We start from the raw sequence: 15878 nt of genomic DNA, 5'->3' as shown, positions 1-15878 counted from the left end.
TCCATCATACCCTGTCAGCTACAAAACAAACAAGTATGTTTCACAGGGTAGTTAGGGAAACTGAAATCTTTATAGGAAAAGGGAGGAGTGACATATTAATTCCTTTCAACCTGACACTTATGTGCTCCTTTGAGTGAAATGAATTCTGTGAGTAGATTATTAATGACAGGGAGGGTCTTGTTTTCTATGAAAAGTGAGGTTAGGGCTGTTACTTTTTTATAATCCTCATATGTTTTTTTTTTTTAAAAAGCCTGAAGTACCATTCTAGCTGACTAAACCTCCCTATCACTGCTCATGTTGGCCTGGGACCTGCCATAGTTGTCATACCTATATAGGTCTCACTTAAACGCCGTGGGTGGCTCGGAAGTGTGGTGAAGTGTGAGAGCAAGTTTGCTCTGTGGACAATACTGTAGTCTAACATGGAGCATAACCAGAGTTCATTCTGCCCTGGCCCCAGAAATCTAACGTTTTGAGGAGAGTTTCCTGCCTATGGTAGGGATATAATTGAATAGTAAGTCTGTTTTTCAATGAGCTTTAAGCCTCTTGTCAGTGAAGCGATGGACAAAAGATGTCTGGGAAATCCTTCCCCCTGTCAACGAGAATAGACTCATTCATCAAGGCTCCACGTAACATTGGACTCTCACATTTTTTTTTTTTTGTAAGATTTGGACCACTTTTTTGATAAACACATTGCCTGAAAATCAATTTTCCCTGCTTTCCAGGCTAATTCTTCCAGGGGACATGTTTTAAGACATTAAGTCTCTGAAGCTTTGCCTTTCAACTGTGGGTTTTCTCTTCTGCTGAGCCCACAGGAGAAGTCACAGCTGAGCCTGCACCAATGCATCACCGTCATGCAGAACGGCTGCTACGTTAGACACCCGGGAAGGAGGAAGAGGTCTACTGACCTTGTGTAGCTCCACCGGAGTTGGGGACATGATCTCCTTTATTTCTTGCTTCATTTTCCGCAGGGTTACAGACTTTCTGCCCACGTCTGAGGGCAGGGTGTTGCTGCGAGTTGTTTGGCTATAGTGTGGCCGTGAACTGCTCCGTTCCTGGAAGCTGGCCTGTCGCCCCAGCTGACTGCGAGCCATTGGAGCCTCATGATTCAAACTCATAGTACTCCCCGACATGATTGTTGCCTGCGGCATCGACAATTTTCAGAAACGATTAAACCACGGGTAAGGGAAGGGTTTGCTTGCTCAACATTAAGCGTAACTCTCCTGCCCGGTCAAAATATGGTGTCTTCAGGGCATAGCTAAAGGCTGGAGAATGGACGCACTGGCTGAACTGTGAAAGTCTGGAACACGCTCTGCAATTACATTTATAATGCACATCTCGAATCCAATGGAAGAATTTAAGCCCATGAGTTTATTTAATCAAATACCACCCCTAGCAATGCCAAGGCAAATTGAAAAGCTCCAACATTAGTTAACTGCAAACTGTATCTGAAGCAATAACTTTCCATGAGAGCTGGGGACTCATGAAGCCACTCTCAGGGCTTCTCATAGACATGACCGGAGACCTTCCCAGCGGAGGCCAGGCTGCTGCTGTCTGTAATGCTTCCTCTGGCTCCAACAGAAGCAAACCCTAGGGTGGAGTGAGCTTGCTGCTGCAGAGGCAAAGGGGTCTCCTAACACTGCCTGCCTGGCACTGTCAAGAGCATCTTTTGGCCCAGTGACCTGCCCAAGATGTGTGTAGCCACACCTTTTAATATTCATCAGCATTTGGCTTCTATATCTCACATACAGCATAGTGTTTCTTAGAAACGGTCTTTGTGTAATACTCTCAAGGAAGGTTTTTAAAAATTACTCTTTTATATCGGATTCACCCATTTTCTCAAAAACTATGAGACTTGAGTTGGATTTTACCAGTCAAAGGGAAGTTTATTCCCTTTACATATATCCCTTGAATTGTAAGCAATGGGAAGATAACATCCCAGATGACTGAATCTCAGAACTGGAGTGACAAAGGATTTGAAAGCAGTATCATGATGGGAATAGACATTTCTTATGTTAGAGGATGCCAGATTCTAAAAACAAGATGGCAGCCAGCTCTATGTTCCTTACATGATGTTTCTATACATAAATGTTACACTGGTAAACACACCTGAAAAATATAGTTGCAAAAGCTATAAGCAGCAAAGCTTGATCGGTTAGAGCTCTTTGAATAGATTTTTCACTAAATTAAGCCCATAAGTCTTTAAGGTAGGCACTTTATCTGTCGCACTTTATAGAAAGAGACTGGAGCACAAAGAATTTTAGTTGCCCAAGATCATGCATGTAGTAATTGAACCAAGGGCACTGCCCACAACTATTCATTAGGGGGAACACTACAAAGAGAGCTGCATTTTTATCTGTTGCCTCTGTAAGAGTTTACGACTCTCTGTTGATGTTCGGTTTCTATGTGCACCGCTAAGAAAGTAGTTGCACCGCACCATTGCCAAGTGTTGACATAAATATTCATGGCTCTAACAACTGTCTGAAAAAGTAACAGAACCATCAAACTCATTCTGACTGGACCACCTATATCATGGATGCTTCTGAGGATGGCATTTTCTAGCGGCAGATAAGTCCTTGCTGACTGCTGAATGCTGCACATAGAGTCTCGCTAACTCTGTAACCTCGTAGGCAGGCGTTGCAGGTCTTACTCCTGCACAATGGGCAGGGGGAGAAGAGGCCCATGGGTAGGTTCTGACACTTGGCAAGAGCCTGGTATGGGCACTCCAGAATTCTGGTTGCAGCCTTATTCCTTGGCTCTGTGGCTTCTCCTGTCACCCCAAACTTCCCCTTTTAAATAAAAAAGCCTTTAATACTTAAGCAACCGTAGGCATCTATAGTATGGCATATTTCTGATAGCTTTTTGAGGTTGATCGACCCTGGTGGCCAGCTCTGTTGGTGTCATGGACAGCTTTCATCCAATGGTGCTTCCATATATCACTTCTATGTTTAATCTGTGGTAACTGACAGAATCCAGGGATATAATTTTTTTCCTGCAATGGTGACCATCACCTTACCTCCATTCTTACCATTTTTACCTCCTTAGAATACTTATCTGCTTTATTTAAATCTATGTTTTCCTTCTAGTGTTTTTGTGAGAGCCACAGGAAGCACATGGGAAGTAAAAGGATCCCTGGGCCCGAGAGTTGCGATTCTGGCTGAGCTGCCAGAGGAGACACTGAAAACGGGTTTGCCGGGGTCCAGTAGAGGGGAGGAGACAAAAGAACGGTTCCTCATCCAAGTTTTCCAATTATGGCTGGATTGCTCACTTAAGCTGAAATTCAATCGAGTGAATAGCATCTAAAAAAGGATTATAAAAGTTTAAGTACAAATATAATCCAGATATTTGGTTTAACTTCCATCTGTTAAAAAAGTTCATTAAGAAATATTAACTCAGCACTTGATTTTTATTGCATTTACTAAACATCAGGTTCTCTATTTTTTTAAAACTATTTGCATTGGTGTTCTGCCTCCGTGTATGTCTGTGTAAGGGTGTCAGACTCCCGGGAACTGGAATTACAGACAGTTGTGAAATGCCATCTGGGTGCTGGGATTCGAACCTGGGTCTTTTGGAAGAACAGCCAGTGCTCTTAACCACTGAGCCATCTCTCCAGACACTTCAGGTTCTCTATTAATCATTATGTTAAGTATTAGATCACTATAATTCCTATGTTTTTTTTAAAGCATTTAAAACGATTTTTCAGGGTTTCTCTATATAGCTCTGGTGACCCTGGAACTCACTATGTAGACCAGACTGGCCTCAAACACAGAGGTGCGATCCCAAGTGCTGAGATTAAAGGCACTCAACACTACACTGTTCAGCAATTCCTAAATTTTTTTTTTAGATTTATTTATTTATTTCATGTATGTGAATACTGTAGCTGTCTTCAGACACACCGGAATAGGGCATCAGATCCCATTACAGATGGTTGTGAGCTACCATATGGTTGCTGGGAATTGAACTCAGGACCTCTAGAAGAGCAGTCGGCGCTCTTAACCACTGAGCCATCTCTCCAGCCCAGCAATTCCTAAGTTTTATGTAAGTAACTGCTGGTAAGAGAGGTTCAAAACTGCTTGAGGTCTTAGTTTGAGTTTTTAGCCTCCGGGAAGGCTACACATTTCTTTCCAGTGGTAAAGTTGGATCTAAATTATTGCTTGCAATAATGAAAAGGATTAGTAAATTTTCCTTTCAATCATGATCATTTTGGCTAATCCATATTTATAAACATTTGTTTTAATGTTTCATGTCGAAGGTAAATTTCATCTGCAGAATTCTAGCTTCAACTAAAATGTAACAGCTTTCCTAATCAAGAGAACAGAATTCATTTAGATGACAGAAGTTTTTGTGATAGTTGTGTAACTAGGACTCTGTGAACCTGTCGAGCATTCCTCCTAGCTGAGAATTTAACTGCTCTTTGGTCCAGCCCCTTTCTCTTCTGCATTTGACATTTTCAGGGACATACCACATAAAGCCGGATGGAGGCACCTGTAGGCTGATGTAACACACTTCCGGCTGTTGTTTTTATGAGATAACTCAGTTTCCAGGCAACGGCCCAGGATCATGCTATTACCTTGACAGCTCCTTCAATGCATCCAGTGTAAACGAAGCTATAGGAAGAGTGAGTGCCACGAGAGAAATTCATCCCCACGGCAAAGGCATGGGTGACAAAGGAAGATAGTGAAGGCACTGCTCATGAATCATGAATCGTGTGCCTTATTCTGCCTGACCCTTGACGGTCTACATACAGGGGGTGGTACAAGTTTAAATAAACCAGCTGGACTTTAAGAATTGTGCTCTTTTTGAAAATCAATGTCTCACATCTTAATTAAAATTTTATAAGCCTATCCATGCCCGGGCCCTTTAACTGTGCTCTGAAGCCAAAACTCATGCCAGGTAATACTACGGTGTCTATAAATCCAAACTACTGTTTTCCTTTAGAATTTTCTTTGCAGAGTCACAAACATTAGAGTCACATAAGATATCCACACATGCAACTGAGAAGCAAAGTAACAAAAAGATGAGTAACCGTTTTTTAGAATTGCAAGGTTCCACCCGGCTGGGCCATTCGCATTCCTTAGAGTGACTCGGGGACCTCAGATGACATCCAAACAAAAGTGAGACTTTCACCACTTTACAGTTTACAGCTTGGAAACTCGGGAAGAACATAAAAGGAAACATTCCAGGCCTTCCCAGACGAAGTCTGAACGCCGCCAGCAGATTTATGGCTGGGATTAAGGAACTGCCCAGGGTTCCTCTGTCCTTCCTCAGATTCAGGTGATGCTGATATGGAATTAAGATTTCCAATGAACAGCAAAGCAGGGAATAATAGCTTGCCTGCTTATCAAGTAGAATGGCCTTTTAAAATAATTGTCAACTTGAGGGCAAAGCAAAATACAATCGCATTTCCTCTTATGTTCCTCGTAACAATTAAATTAATTTCTATACCAGGTACAAATGAAAACATGCCAAAGAAACCTTTCTAAAGCAGCTAAGAGAATGAAGTGCACCACTGTTGGGGGACTGGGCTAGCTCCTTAGCGATTTGGTGGGAAACAGGTACAGTCAGGGTTAGCAAGGGAGCAATGGCAGAAGCCACAAGTCAGTAAGAACTGCATTGGATAAAATCAAACTGCTGTCCGGAAGGCAAGGGCAGGGAAGGCGGCTTCACAAGCAAAAGTAGAAACAGAAAAGGTAGCTACCAAGAGGGTCATGTTTCTCAATGACACACGCCTGTCAGCTTTCTCCTGTGGAAAGGGGTTAAAGCTTTTTAAATGAACTGCTGTGATCAAAGCAAACGTAAAAGGACCAAAACAAAGGAAATGTCGGGACAGTCAAGATAAACAGCAGGACCAAGGCTACCTCAAGCTCTCTCAGGATCCCCGACTGGCCGCAGGTCTCCAGGTCCTCCAATGCTTGAGACCAGAAGTTTTCCTCTTGTTCAGCATCTGCACTGTCAGAAGCCCCTACAAAGCTGCCAGCAAGAAACACAGTCTGGGTTAAGGAAGACGGACGGACAGACAGACAGGATTGCATGTACGCATCTGCACGCGTTCAGACACAGACAAGGACACGGACACACACACACACACACACACACACACACAAGTACGTGTACACTGTATGGTTCTCTTGTCTGGGACTGGAGGCAGACACCTGTAATCCCAACACTTAGGAGTCTGTCAAATGGATTGTTTCCGGTTAGCCTGGGCTCTGTTCAGAGACAGAAAAGACATGACTTTCCCTCAGTACTACACTAGGGAACTGCACTGTTGCCTGGTGTTACCCAGCTATCCCTGGGCAGCCTGCATTTTGGAGACCCTTCTATGTGGCTGATGTGGACAATCAAAGTGGATCACTTCACAAAGTCAATGCTAACAAGAGCTGCCGCCAGGTGTAGAGAAGTGTGACTCCTCCCCCTGAGACCCGGAAGTCACCCTAGACCGGGCAGCAGTGGGGATGTAATCGTACCCACTGGCTGTGGATCGATCCCAGTCTTCATTACTCAGGCCCACATCTGGGTACGTCTGGCTTCGAGGCTTGGGGACTGGGGACAGGCTGGTTCTTTGCTTTGGACTCCTCCAATCATAGGTGTTGTAATTGTATCCTGAAGTCTGAAAAGTTGAGCCTGAAACAGAAGCAAGGCATTAGAGCCGGGTCTTACTCCTCTATTGAGATTTGACATTACTGGCCAGCAGAGAGTCGGGTGGCAGAGTGACAGCAGGAACAATAGCAAGTACATAGTGGGACCTTTCCTGCATCACTGCTCTGAGAGCACACAGTGGGAATTTCCTTGTTACTGCTCTGAGAGCACACAGTGGGACCTTTCCTGTGTCACTTCTCTGAGAGTACACAGTGGGACCTTTCCTGTGTCACTGTTCTGAGAGCACACAGTGGGACTTTCCTGTGTCACTGCTCTGAGAGTACACAGTGGGACCTTTCCTGTGTCACTGTTCTGAGAGCACACAGTGGGACTTTCCTGTGTCACTGCTCTGAGAGTACACAGTGGGACCTTTCCTGTGTCACTGCTCTGAGATCACACAGTGGGACCTTTCCTGTGTCACTGTTCTGAGAGCACACAGTGGGACTTTCCTGTGTCACTGCTCTGAGAGTACACAGTGGGACCTTTCCTGTGTCACTGCTCTGAGAGTACACAGTGGGACCTTTCCTGTGTCACTGCTCTGAGATCACACAGTGAGACCTTTCCTGTATCACTGCTCTGAGAGCTTTCTTCACAGACAGCTTTGGTCCTAATTATTTGCAATTAAAAGATGATGCCAAAGGCTTTGAAGAGTGGATTCCAGTACCTAAGCCTTCAATTCATAGTCAGTACCATATACACACCTCCATCTTCAACAAACTGCCTTGGCTGTCACGGATCAGGGTTCTGGAGCTACTAGTTCTCACTTCTCATCTCTCCTTTCGTAACTATTCCATCATCTTTTAGTGAGAAGACTCATTTCTCATCCAGTTTAAACCCTAGAGGGTGCTTGGCCTGGAGGACAAGAACCCCCAGCCACCAAACCCAGGGATAAGCTGAGAAAGCCTAGCTCCTATGAGAAGGGCACTCCAAGACTGGGTCATCATTGAACAAGGCAGACTCAGAGCAAGAGGAAACCTCCATGTTTCCCCTCCACCTCTCTCTCTCTCTCTCTCTCTCTGAAAGTCAGAAGTAAGGAAGATGTCAGCGTGAGGTGGTTTGAGCAAGCTGTGTTTATCTGAATTGCAAAACAGAGACTGACTTTTAGGACAGGGAGTTAAGTCTGATAAGTTTGAATGGAGAGGCAGTGGGGGATTAGTGAACAATCAGGCTATGTAACAGACATCACCCTTGAATATGAGCTAATTCTACAGCACCAAGATTTTGACAGTAATAGATTTAAAGGCTATTCACAACAAGGTATAAATTTCATGCTTTGAAAGTATTATAAGGAAATCATTTAGAACGTAGCTTCAAATATGTGATGGGGTATGTAGCTTTTCAGTATACTTTTGGGGTTCAATTGAGAAATCAAGGACCTATGTATAGGTCTGAGTCCACAACTTAGATCATAATTATCATAGATTTTTTAGTCCATTTCCTCAGGCTGTGTATACTATTCCCATATACAAACAGCTTAATACCAGATGTGTGTCTTACTGTATTTAAGGAATTCAACATAACAAACAGCACTGGACCCCTATTTTCACCATTTGGGGCTAGAACCTGGGTCATAAAAGGTGGCCAATGACAGCCAAATGAAGATCTGGACTTTGGATGTCAGCATTCATTAGGGCTAAGTGCTGTGAAGACAGTGTTGACCAAGCTGGAAAGAGGAAGAGAGAAGATGTAGTCATAATAAGGAATTTTCTCTACCCCCAAATCCATCAACACATTCTCTCTGCTCCCAGGTGTCTCTGACTACCTACATGTGTTCCTGCAGGAGGAAGATCAGTCAATTGACTGGCTAGGCTGGGACAATCTCTGCATCTTCTGCTGCTGGGCTGTGTGGTAAGCTAGATTTAATCTATGAGATGTGCCGACCAAGTGACTTCTCTGAAGAATCCTTACAACTCTTGTTCCAGATGTTAAAAATACAAGCAAAACAGCTGGTCCACTGGTAACTGGACCAAGCAATGACCTCAAGGATAAATGTGCTAAACAAAAATATAGCAGAAATATTTAGGAGCCCAGTTCCCTAAACACTGTAGAGTTATATAGCAGTTTTAATATGCCTACATCTTTAACATTGAAACCATGTCACTTTTAGAATGACTTGGTTTAAGAGGAGGAAAAAGTTCCCTGCTTCTGTCTGGGGGTTAGACCTAGTTCCTCTAGCATGTACACATATCTTTGCAGGAGCATGAACATGCGTGTGCACATCACACACATACATACATACATACATACATACATACATACACAGACATACACATGCACACATATACATGCATATACACATACACACACAGACAGACATATACATACAGACACACATATGCACACACATACACAAGTACACACATACAAATGCATACACACAGAAACACACACACACATGCACATTACACACATGCACATACATCCACAGACAGACAGACAGACAGACATGTGTACACACACACACACACACACACACACACACGCGCGCACACACACACACACACATGCACACACACACACTCACACTCACATATGCACACAAGGTGGATTAACATATACAAAGTAACAATCATTTTCAAGATATTATACTAAGGACCAAAACTTGCTTAGAGAATAATGTAGAGTCTGGTACATAAAGGAGTAAAGTGTGCTGTAGAGAAACCAAGGTATAAAGGACGCTGTGTTGGAAATTGAAGGCCTTTGACTTTAACTTGTAACATTAAAGAACCAGCAAGAGAGCATTTGAGCTGGGTTGTTTTCTTAGTAAGACTCTATAACTATATTGGTTCTTTTAAACAGCACTGACAGAACTATGATTAGACACTCAGAGAAAGAGTTAAATGAGAATGAGGGCGAGGTGCTCCAGACTTGACAGAGGCTGTGTGACAAAGGTTGTGGTGACGGGAAGACAGCAGGGAGGCTAACCCAGAGGAGAAGTAAGATGCGTGGGCCCTCATGCCACTAAGACGCCCCCTGCTCTGGGTTACCATGTGAGACAATACACCTCCACCTTAGTTAAATGCAATCATTTTGGTCTTCATTTATAAGTAGCCCAACTCAATCTCCAACTGATACAGGCAGACGCCGTTACCGTGATTTAAAGTGGAGAAAATTAGGCCGCTAAAAGCAAGCTTATTTTTAGAGGTGAGAAGATAAAATTCTGAAGACCAATCATTTACACTGGGGTCAAACTGAAACTGTAGCAATGACTCATGTGTATCAAAAATAATCGCGAAAATATAATTAAATCTTGTTTTTGTTGCACGGCTGTGTGAGAACACAAAATTAAAATGCTACTTTGTATGAGCTCATGTGTTTGTATATGTGTGTTGGGTGTGTATGTGGGCTTGCACACTCATGTGCATGTCTGTGTGTGCCAGGAATTTACATATGGTGTTTTTCTCAAATGCTCTCTACCTCTTTTTTTTTTTTTTTTTTTGTGGCAGGGCCTCTCACTAAACCTGGAGCTTGTTAACTGGTAACTAATGGGTAGCAAGTCCTAGGACTCCCTCTGTCTCGTGCTCTCCAGTGCCGGGGTGCCCCTGACTGTTGCGTTTGTTTTAATGCAGGTGGAGAGCCTAACTCAGCTCCTTATGCCAGTGTGGAAGGTACATTGCCAACAGAGGCATCCTCAGAGCTTCCATAAGGTGCATTTCAAGTGAAAATGTGAATAAAAGGAATTGGAATATACATATATGTATATATATGTGTATATATATATATATATATATATATATATATATATATATATATATATATGTTGCATGTAATCACTGCTTTGACTCAGAACTGGAAACCTTTATTCCTCTCCTTTATTTGTTCTGCGTCTTGGTTTTCTGCATCTTGGCTTTAACATTAAGGTTTATATTTTGTGTCATAACGAGGGTTTAAAGCTCAGTCTTGGTTCTTTCTGATGAGCACAGTTGCATTTTATTTATTTGCAGAGTGGAAGATAAAGTTTCGCAAATGTAGGTGATTCTAAATCGCCTTGGAATGGTGATTTTTTATTTTTTTAAGGGATAGTAACTCTGAGGTATTTGTAAAGTCCTGACACCCCAACACAGTCACATTTGCTTTTAGTATTTTCTTCCCATTTATAGTGGTTAGTACTCCTTGTAGGCTCTGCCCCAGAGTTACCTGGCAACAGCCAGGTGTGCCTGACTCACTATAAAAGGGGCTGCTTGCCCCAGCCCCCCACCCCCGTATCTTGATTTCTTACTCTCTTACCATCTTCCTTCTCTGCCCCTTCTCCCCCCATCATTCCCCTTCCCACTCTCTCCATGTGTTCATGGCTGCCCCTCCTCTCTCCCTCTCCCCCTCTCTCCCCCCTCTCTCCCCCTCTCTCCCTCTCCCCCTCTCTCCCCCTCCCCCTCTCTCTCCATGCCCTGAATAAATTCTATTCTATACTATACCATCCTGTGGCTGGTACTGCAGAGTGGGAAGGGATGCCTCAGCATGGGCCAGCACACCCTTTCACCGCACCATACCATGCCTCTACCAAACAAAACTGATTCTCTTTCTTTCTTTTTCTTTTCTTTTATGAAACACAACAATAGCCTTTTATTTCTGCCCAGTCTTCATGTGGGGAAGGAAACAAAACAACACTGGCTCCTACATAGAACGTTTGAAAATGCTTTTTGGGAATATCCCCCGGGAATCTATAATTTGGGGGCTGTCCGTCTTGCTGTTACTTGTAATTTTGAAAACCAATTTTAGTATAAGAAGGTGAGCCAGAGAGTCTTGGCCAGATTTGTTTTTCAAAAACACTATTTTCTTAAGAATAGAAAAGTCAAATCACGTGCTTGTGCGGTTATTTGTAATTGTTCTTGCCAATAAATGTCTTCCGGGTCTGGATAGACGCTGCTTAGAAAATGGCAGAGCAAGGAAGGCTGTTCCTGTTTTAGAAACTGAAGGGGAGGGCACATTGCCAAATCCAATCTCACCTCCAATATAGCTGTAACAGGTCCATAATCTCAAGCGAAAGTACGTGAGGAAAATTAGCAAATTCAGTGAGAGTCATATAAGAATTGGGCAGTGTGTGTGTGTGTGTGTGTGTGTGTGTTGGTAAGTGGCCAGAGACTTGCAGAGACCCACTTAGCCAAAGCAGAGGCCAAAGCAGAGGTAAAGCAGCCATGGTTGCCAGATAACTTAAGGATGCACTGAACGGGGCTGGTGGCAGCAAACATCCTGAATGATGTCAATCACCAGGGAGAAGTCAGGTGGACTGAGAGAGGGCTTATACAGATGAGCATCCTGTTCTGCCTGGTGGGCTCTGTGGTCTCTGCTCTCCACCAGCTATGGAAGCCCTTATCCTCCCCACCTAACCCCTAACCCCGTTATCAGCTGGAACAGCTAACGGGGAGCTAGCCTAGAACACAACGGGAACTCGCAGCTCGCTCAGACCCCAGCAAACCCTCAGGTCATGGGGGATTCACTCAATGTGGTGATGAGTGACAATTTTTAAAGGGTGGGAATAAGCTGTATGCAAAATTTATGTCAAAAGAATAGCTGGGGGAAGGAAGTGGAGGAGGAAACAAGAGAGGGAGGGAGGGAGGGAGGGAGGGAGGGAGGGAGGGAGGGAGGGAAATAAAGCAGAACAACAACAACAAAATATCCTCCCATGGAACAAATCCTGAAGGTGACTGAATAGAACATCAAAAAATTAAAAAATATATATATACAGAGCAAAGTCATCTTCTGTAAAACTAGAGATCAGAGAGGAAATGCCAGAACTGGGTGGAAACTGGACAGGTTCTAAGAGGATGTGGAGCACGTGAGATCCGAGCATAAGCAGAAGAAGATTGGCAATGCCGGCCCGGGAGGATGGGTGAGCTCATGTGCACAGCTTAGGAGTTTGTATTCTTTAAGTCTTCAGAAAAACGCGCTCTGACTGTACACCTTGGCGTCAGTTACTGACTTTTCCTGCCTGTATAAATACCACCAGAAAACGTGGCACTATGTTCGTGACGTACCCAAGTCAAGCCAGAAGAGGAACAAAATCCAAGGAATTATATAAAACAGTTGAACCAAAGGCCACATTTTATGTTAAAGACCCAGAGTGTGAATAACAAATAAACACAACTGACAATTTCTGAGGAAAAATTAAACCAAACCACTAATAATCTAATCATGGAAGAGTTAGAAACACAAATGTATTAAAGAACATATATTGGGAACATGTTTAGAAACTTGTGAAGAAAAACAATAAAAAAATTAATCCAGAGATAATTATATGCAAATGTATTTAAACCTGAACTTAAAAAGGCTACTTCTAGAGAGAACACACATGGTAAAAGTGGCCTTAAACAATCAGACAGAAATGTCGCTACCTGAGTTGAGAGTCAAGGATTACAGAGACCCTGAGCGCATCAATTTCCCTGAGGGTTCAGGAAGTGACAGTTTGTTGTCTCCTTTTCTATTGACTTTTGCTATATCCAAGTACAACCGTCAGGGTTTCATCACTTAGAAGGAGGAATAATTAAGACCCAAGGGCCCAGAGATTCAGATCTGGATAAAGGAGACTGGCTTGAAGCATCAGAGAATGGGAGAGGAGGAAGTCGCCCCAGAGATGACTAGGGGAAGTCCGTCTTCTGTGCCACTAAGTAACATCAAGGTCCCCCCACCATAGCACTTCCTGTATACCCTCCTGGTGCCCTCACCATCTTTGGCCATTCCATCCCATTTCCTTTTCCATTAAGCAATGTTTATTGTTATTGGTAGTAGTTTACTTGTGTATTGTAGAGCCCTTCTCCCCGAACAGAGACCTCAACCTGTTGAATTGTGCTGAACCTTAAAAATGGGTTGAATGAGTCACTGGGACACTTTAGTGAGAGGTTGCAGAGAACAAAAAATGAACGTGGTTCCCCGAGTCATGGATTCTTTTGCATCACGGGGCTTCAGCGACACTGGGGCAGCTACAGGCTTAAAGGATGCAGAGTGTGTGAGATCTTCCTGGGATAGAAGGGAGTCTGATGAGAGGCTGGAGGCCCAAGGTAGAAAGACTACCTACTGGTCAGAACATGACAACTATTAATAAGAGGGAAATAACTGCTTTGTGCTTTACGTGTAAAAGGTCAGTTACAAAAAGGTCAATTGCAAACAGTCACAAGCTAAATACACCTGGTTTTTATCGACTGCCTTAAGAAAGGGAAAGAAACCGAGACTCAGAGACTTTGATGAACGGCAAGCTCAAAACGAACAAAGAATATGATGTGCAGTTTAAAACCCCTATGCTGCAGTGGGTGACCCTGGCAGGAACTGCTGTCTTCATGAGGACAGGGCAGGCTTGCCATGCTCTGAGCCACCAGGCAGCTGAGGACCGCTTTCTGAGGCTGTCCTCGAGTAAGCAAAGAGTTAAACTTGGACATATTGAGAAGAGAGAGCCATAAGCCAATGAAGAGGCTCAAAAATAGGTTAGGTGATGTGTGTGTGTGTGTATGTGTGTGTTTGAGCAGTCAAAGGAATCAGGCTATTTTGCTTGAAGAAGGAAAGACTTAAAAAGAGAAGCGATAACGTCCCCGGCATCAGCCAGTTCTAATTCACCTTGGGGGTGTAGCTAGGAATGAGAGACAGAAGCCAAGGGCAGGGCAGATTTCAGCTCCACAGTCAGGACTACTGAGCTGTCAGAACTGCTGGAGAGGAAGGGCTGGCAGAGAGAGAGAGAGAGAGAGAGAGAGAGAGAGAGAGAGAGAGAGAGAGAGAGAGAGAGAGAGAGAGAGAGAGAGAGAGAGAGAGAGCCTGTCAGGTTGGTGTTCAAGGACACACAACATGCCCACATGCAGCAGTGACACAGCCTCAGGGACCACAGTGGATGTCCGACTAGCTGGCTTTTGGATCCTAACACCCATGACCAACAGTGAGCTTCAACTTGAAGCTTCCTTATGGGAATCACATGAGAGTTGTCATGTGAACATGTTTAGTAAATTCACTAAGCTGTCTACTCATATAAGGCATTACTGTATCTTCAAACTACTTTTTTTTTCTTTTCTTCGAGACAGGGTTTCTCTGTATAGCCCTGGCTGTCCTGGAACTCACTCTGTAGATCAGGTTGGCCTCAAAATCAGAAATCCGCCTTCATCTGCCTCCCAAGTGCTGGGATTAAAGGTGTGTGCCACCATGCCCAGCTCAAACTACTTTTTATTAGGAATTTTATTTACACTTCGAATTTTAACCCCTTTCCTCATTTCCCTTCCCCAACCCCCCCCCATTCAATCCCCCTCCCCCCCTGCTCACTAACTGACCCACTCCCATTTCTTGGCCCTGGCATTCCCCTACACTGTGGCATTGAGCCTCCATAGGAGCAAGGGCCTCTCCTCTCATTGATATCCCACAAAGCCATTCTCTGCTACATATGCGGCTGGAGCCTTGAGTCCCTCCATGTGTGTTCTTTGGTTGGTGGTTTAATCCCTGGGAGCTCTAGGGTTACTGGTTAGTTCATATTGTTGTTCCTCCTATGGGGCTGCAAACCCCGTCAGCTCCTTGGGTACTTTCTCTAGCTCTTTCATTGGGGACCCTTTGCTCAGTCCAATGGATGGCTGTGAGAAACCACTTCTGCATTAGTCACACACTGGCAGAGCCTCTCAGGAGACAGCTACATCAGGCTCCTGTCAGCAAGCACTTGTTGGCATCTACAATAGTGTCTGGGTATGGGAACTGTATATGGGATGGATCCCCAGGTGGGACAGTCACTAGATGGCCTTTCCTTCCATTTCTGCTCCAAACTTTGTCTCTGTATGATCTCTAACTATCTTAGTTTCTTCAGGCCTATAAAGACTTTAATATATCAATGTTAAAGTTAGCATTATAACTGTTATTCAAGTTTTTGAAATGCTTCATAAGCATTTTTTTTAGTTTTTACTAAGAAAGGTCAAACCATATATTTCATGTACCAATCATAGTCCCAGTCTTATGGTGCAAAAGGCTGGAATAGCTCAGTTCTTATCAGCTTATGGGGCGGAACTCATCAATATCAATCGTTTTCTCACAACAATTTATGTAAAAATGTTTCCCCACTAGTTAAAAATAAATAAGTCAACACATGCATTAATAAATATTATTATATAATTTATATTAATAAATAACATTATATTATAATATTATGTGATCTGTTAATAAATAAACACACATTAATAAATTACTTGGATGAATTTTGAGTAGGTTCCTTCATCTGACATCCCTTATGCCCAGTAATTTTCAGGCAATGAAAATGTGACACCGGGTGGCGTGGCTAACTTGTCACATGA

The 15878-nt window shown here is 43.5% G+C and overlaps 1 protein-coding gene across 29 annotated transcripts in view; it reads right to left on the bottom strand.

Moving 5' to 3' along the window:
- Grip1 (glutamate receptor interacting protein 1) overlaps window positions 1-15878 on the bottom strand; it is a 634030-nt gene that overhangs the window by 31296 nt on the left and 586856 nt on the right. For 15 of the 29 annotated variants that reach the window (XR_380450.3, XR_380451.3, XM_006514242.4 and 12 more), the window contains 4 exons: window positions 6465-6621; window positions 5856-5967; window positions 5696-5740; window positions 906-1139 (listed from right to left, as the gene is read on the bottom strand). Coding sequence is in view for 23 of the 29 variants with exons in the window: in XM_006514242.4 (XP_006514305.1) it covers window positions 906-1139; window positions 5696-5740; window positions 5856-5967; window positions 6465-6621 (548 nt within the window). In the remaining 6 variants the exon portion in view is untranslated. The remainder of the gene's footprint in view (window positions 1-905; window positions 1140-5695; window positions 5741-5855; window positions 5968-6464; window positions 6622-15878) is intronic. The other 14 variants (XR_003948812.1, XR_003948813.1, XR_003948814.1 and 11 more) reach the window with 1 other exon arrangement.

This window comes from Mus musculus, chromosome 10, assembly GCF_000001635.26.
Source record: "Mus musculus strain C57BL/6J chromosome 10, GRCm38.p6 C57BL/6J".
Lineage (NCBI taxonomy): Eukaryota > Metazoa > Chordata > Mammalia > Rodentia > Muridae > Mus > Mus musculus.
The sequence above is the reverse complement of the archived record's forward strand: the minus strand, read 5'-3'. Positions and strand labels throughout refer to the sequence as shown.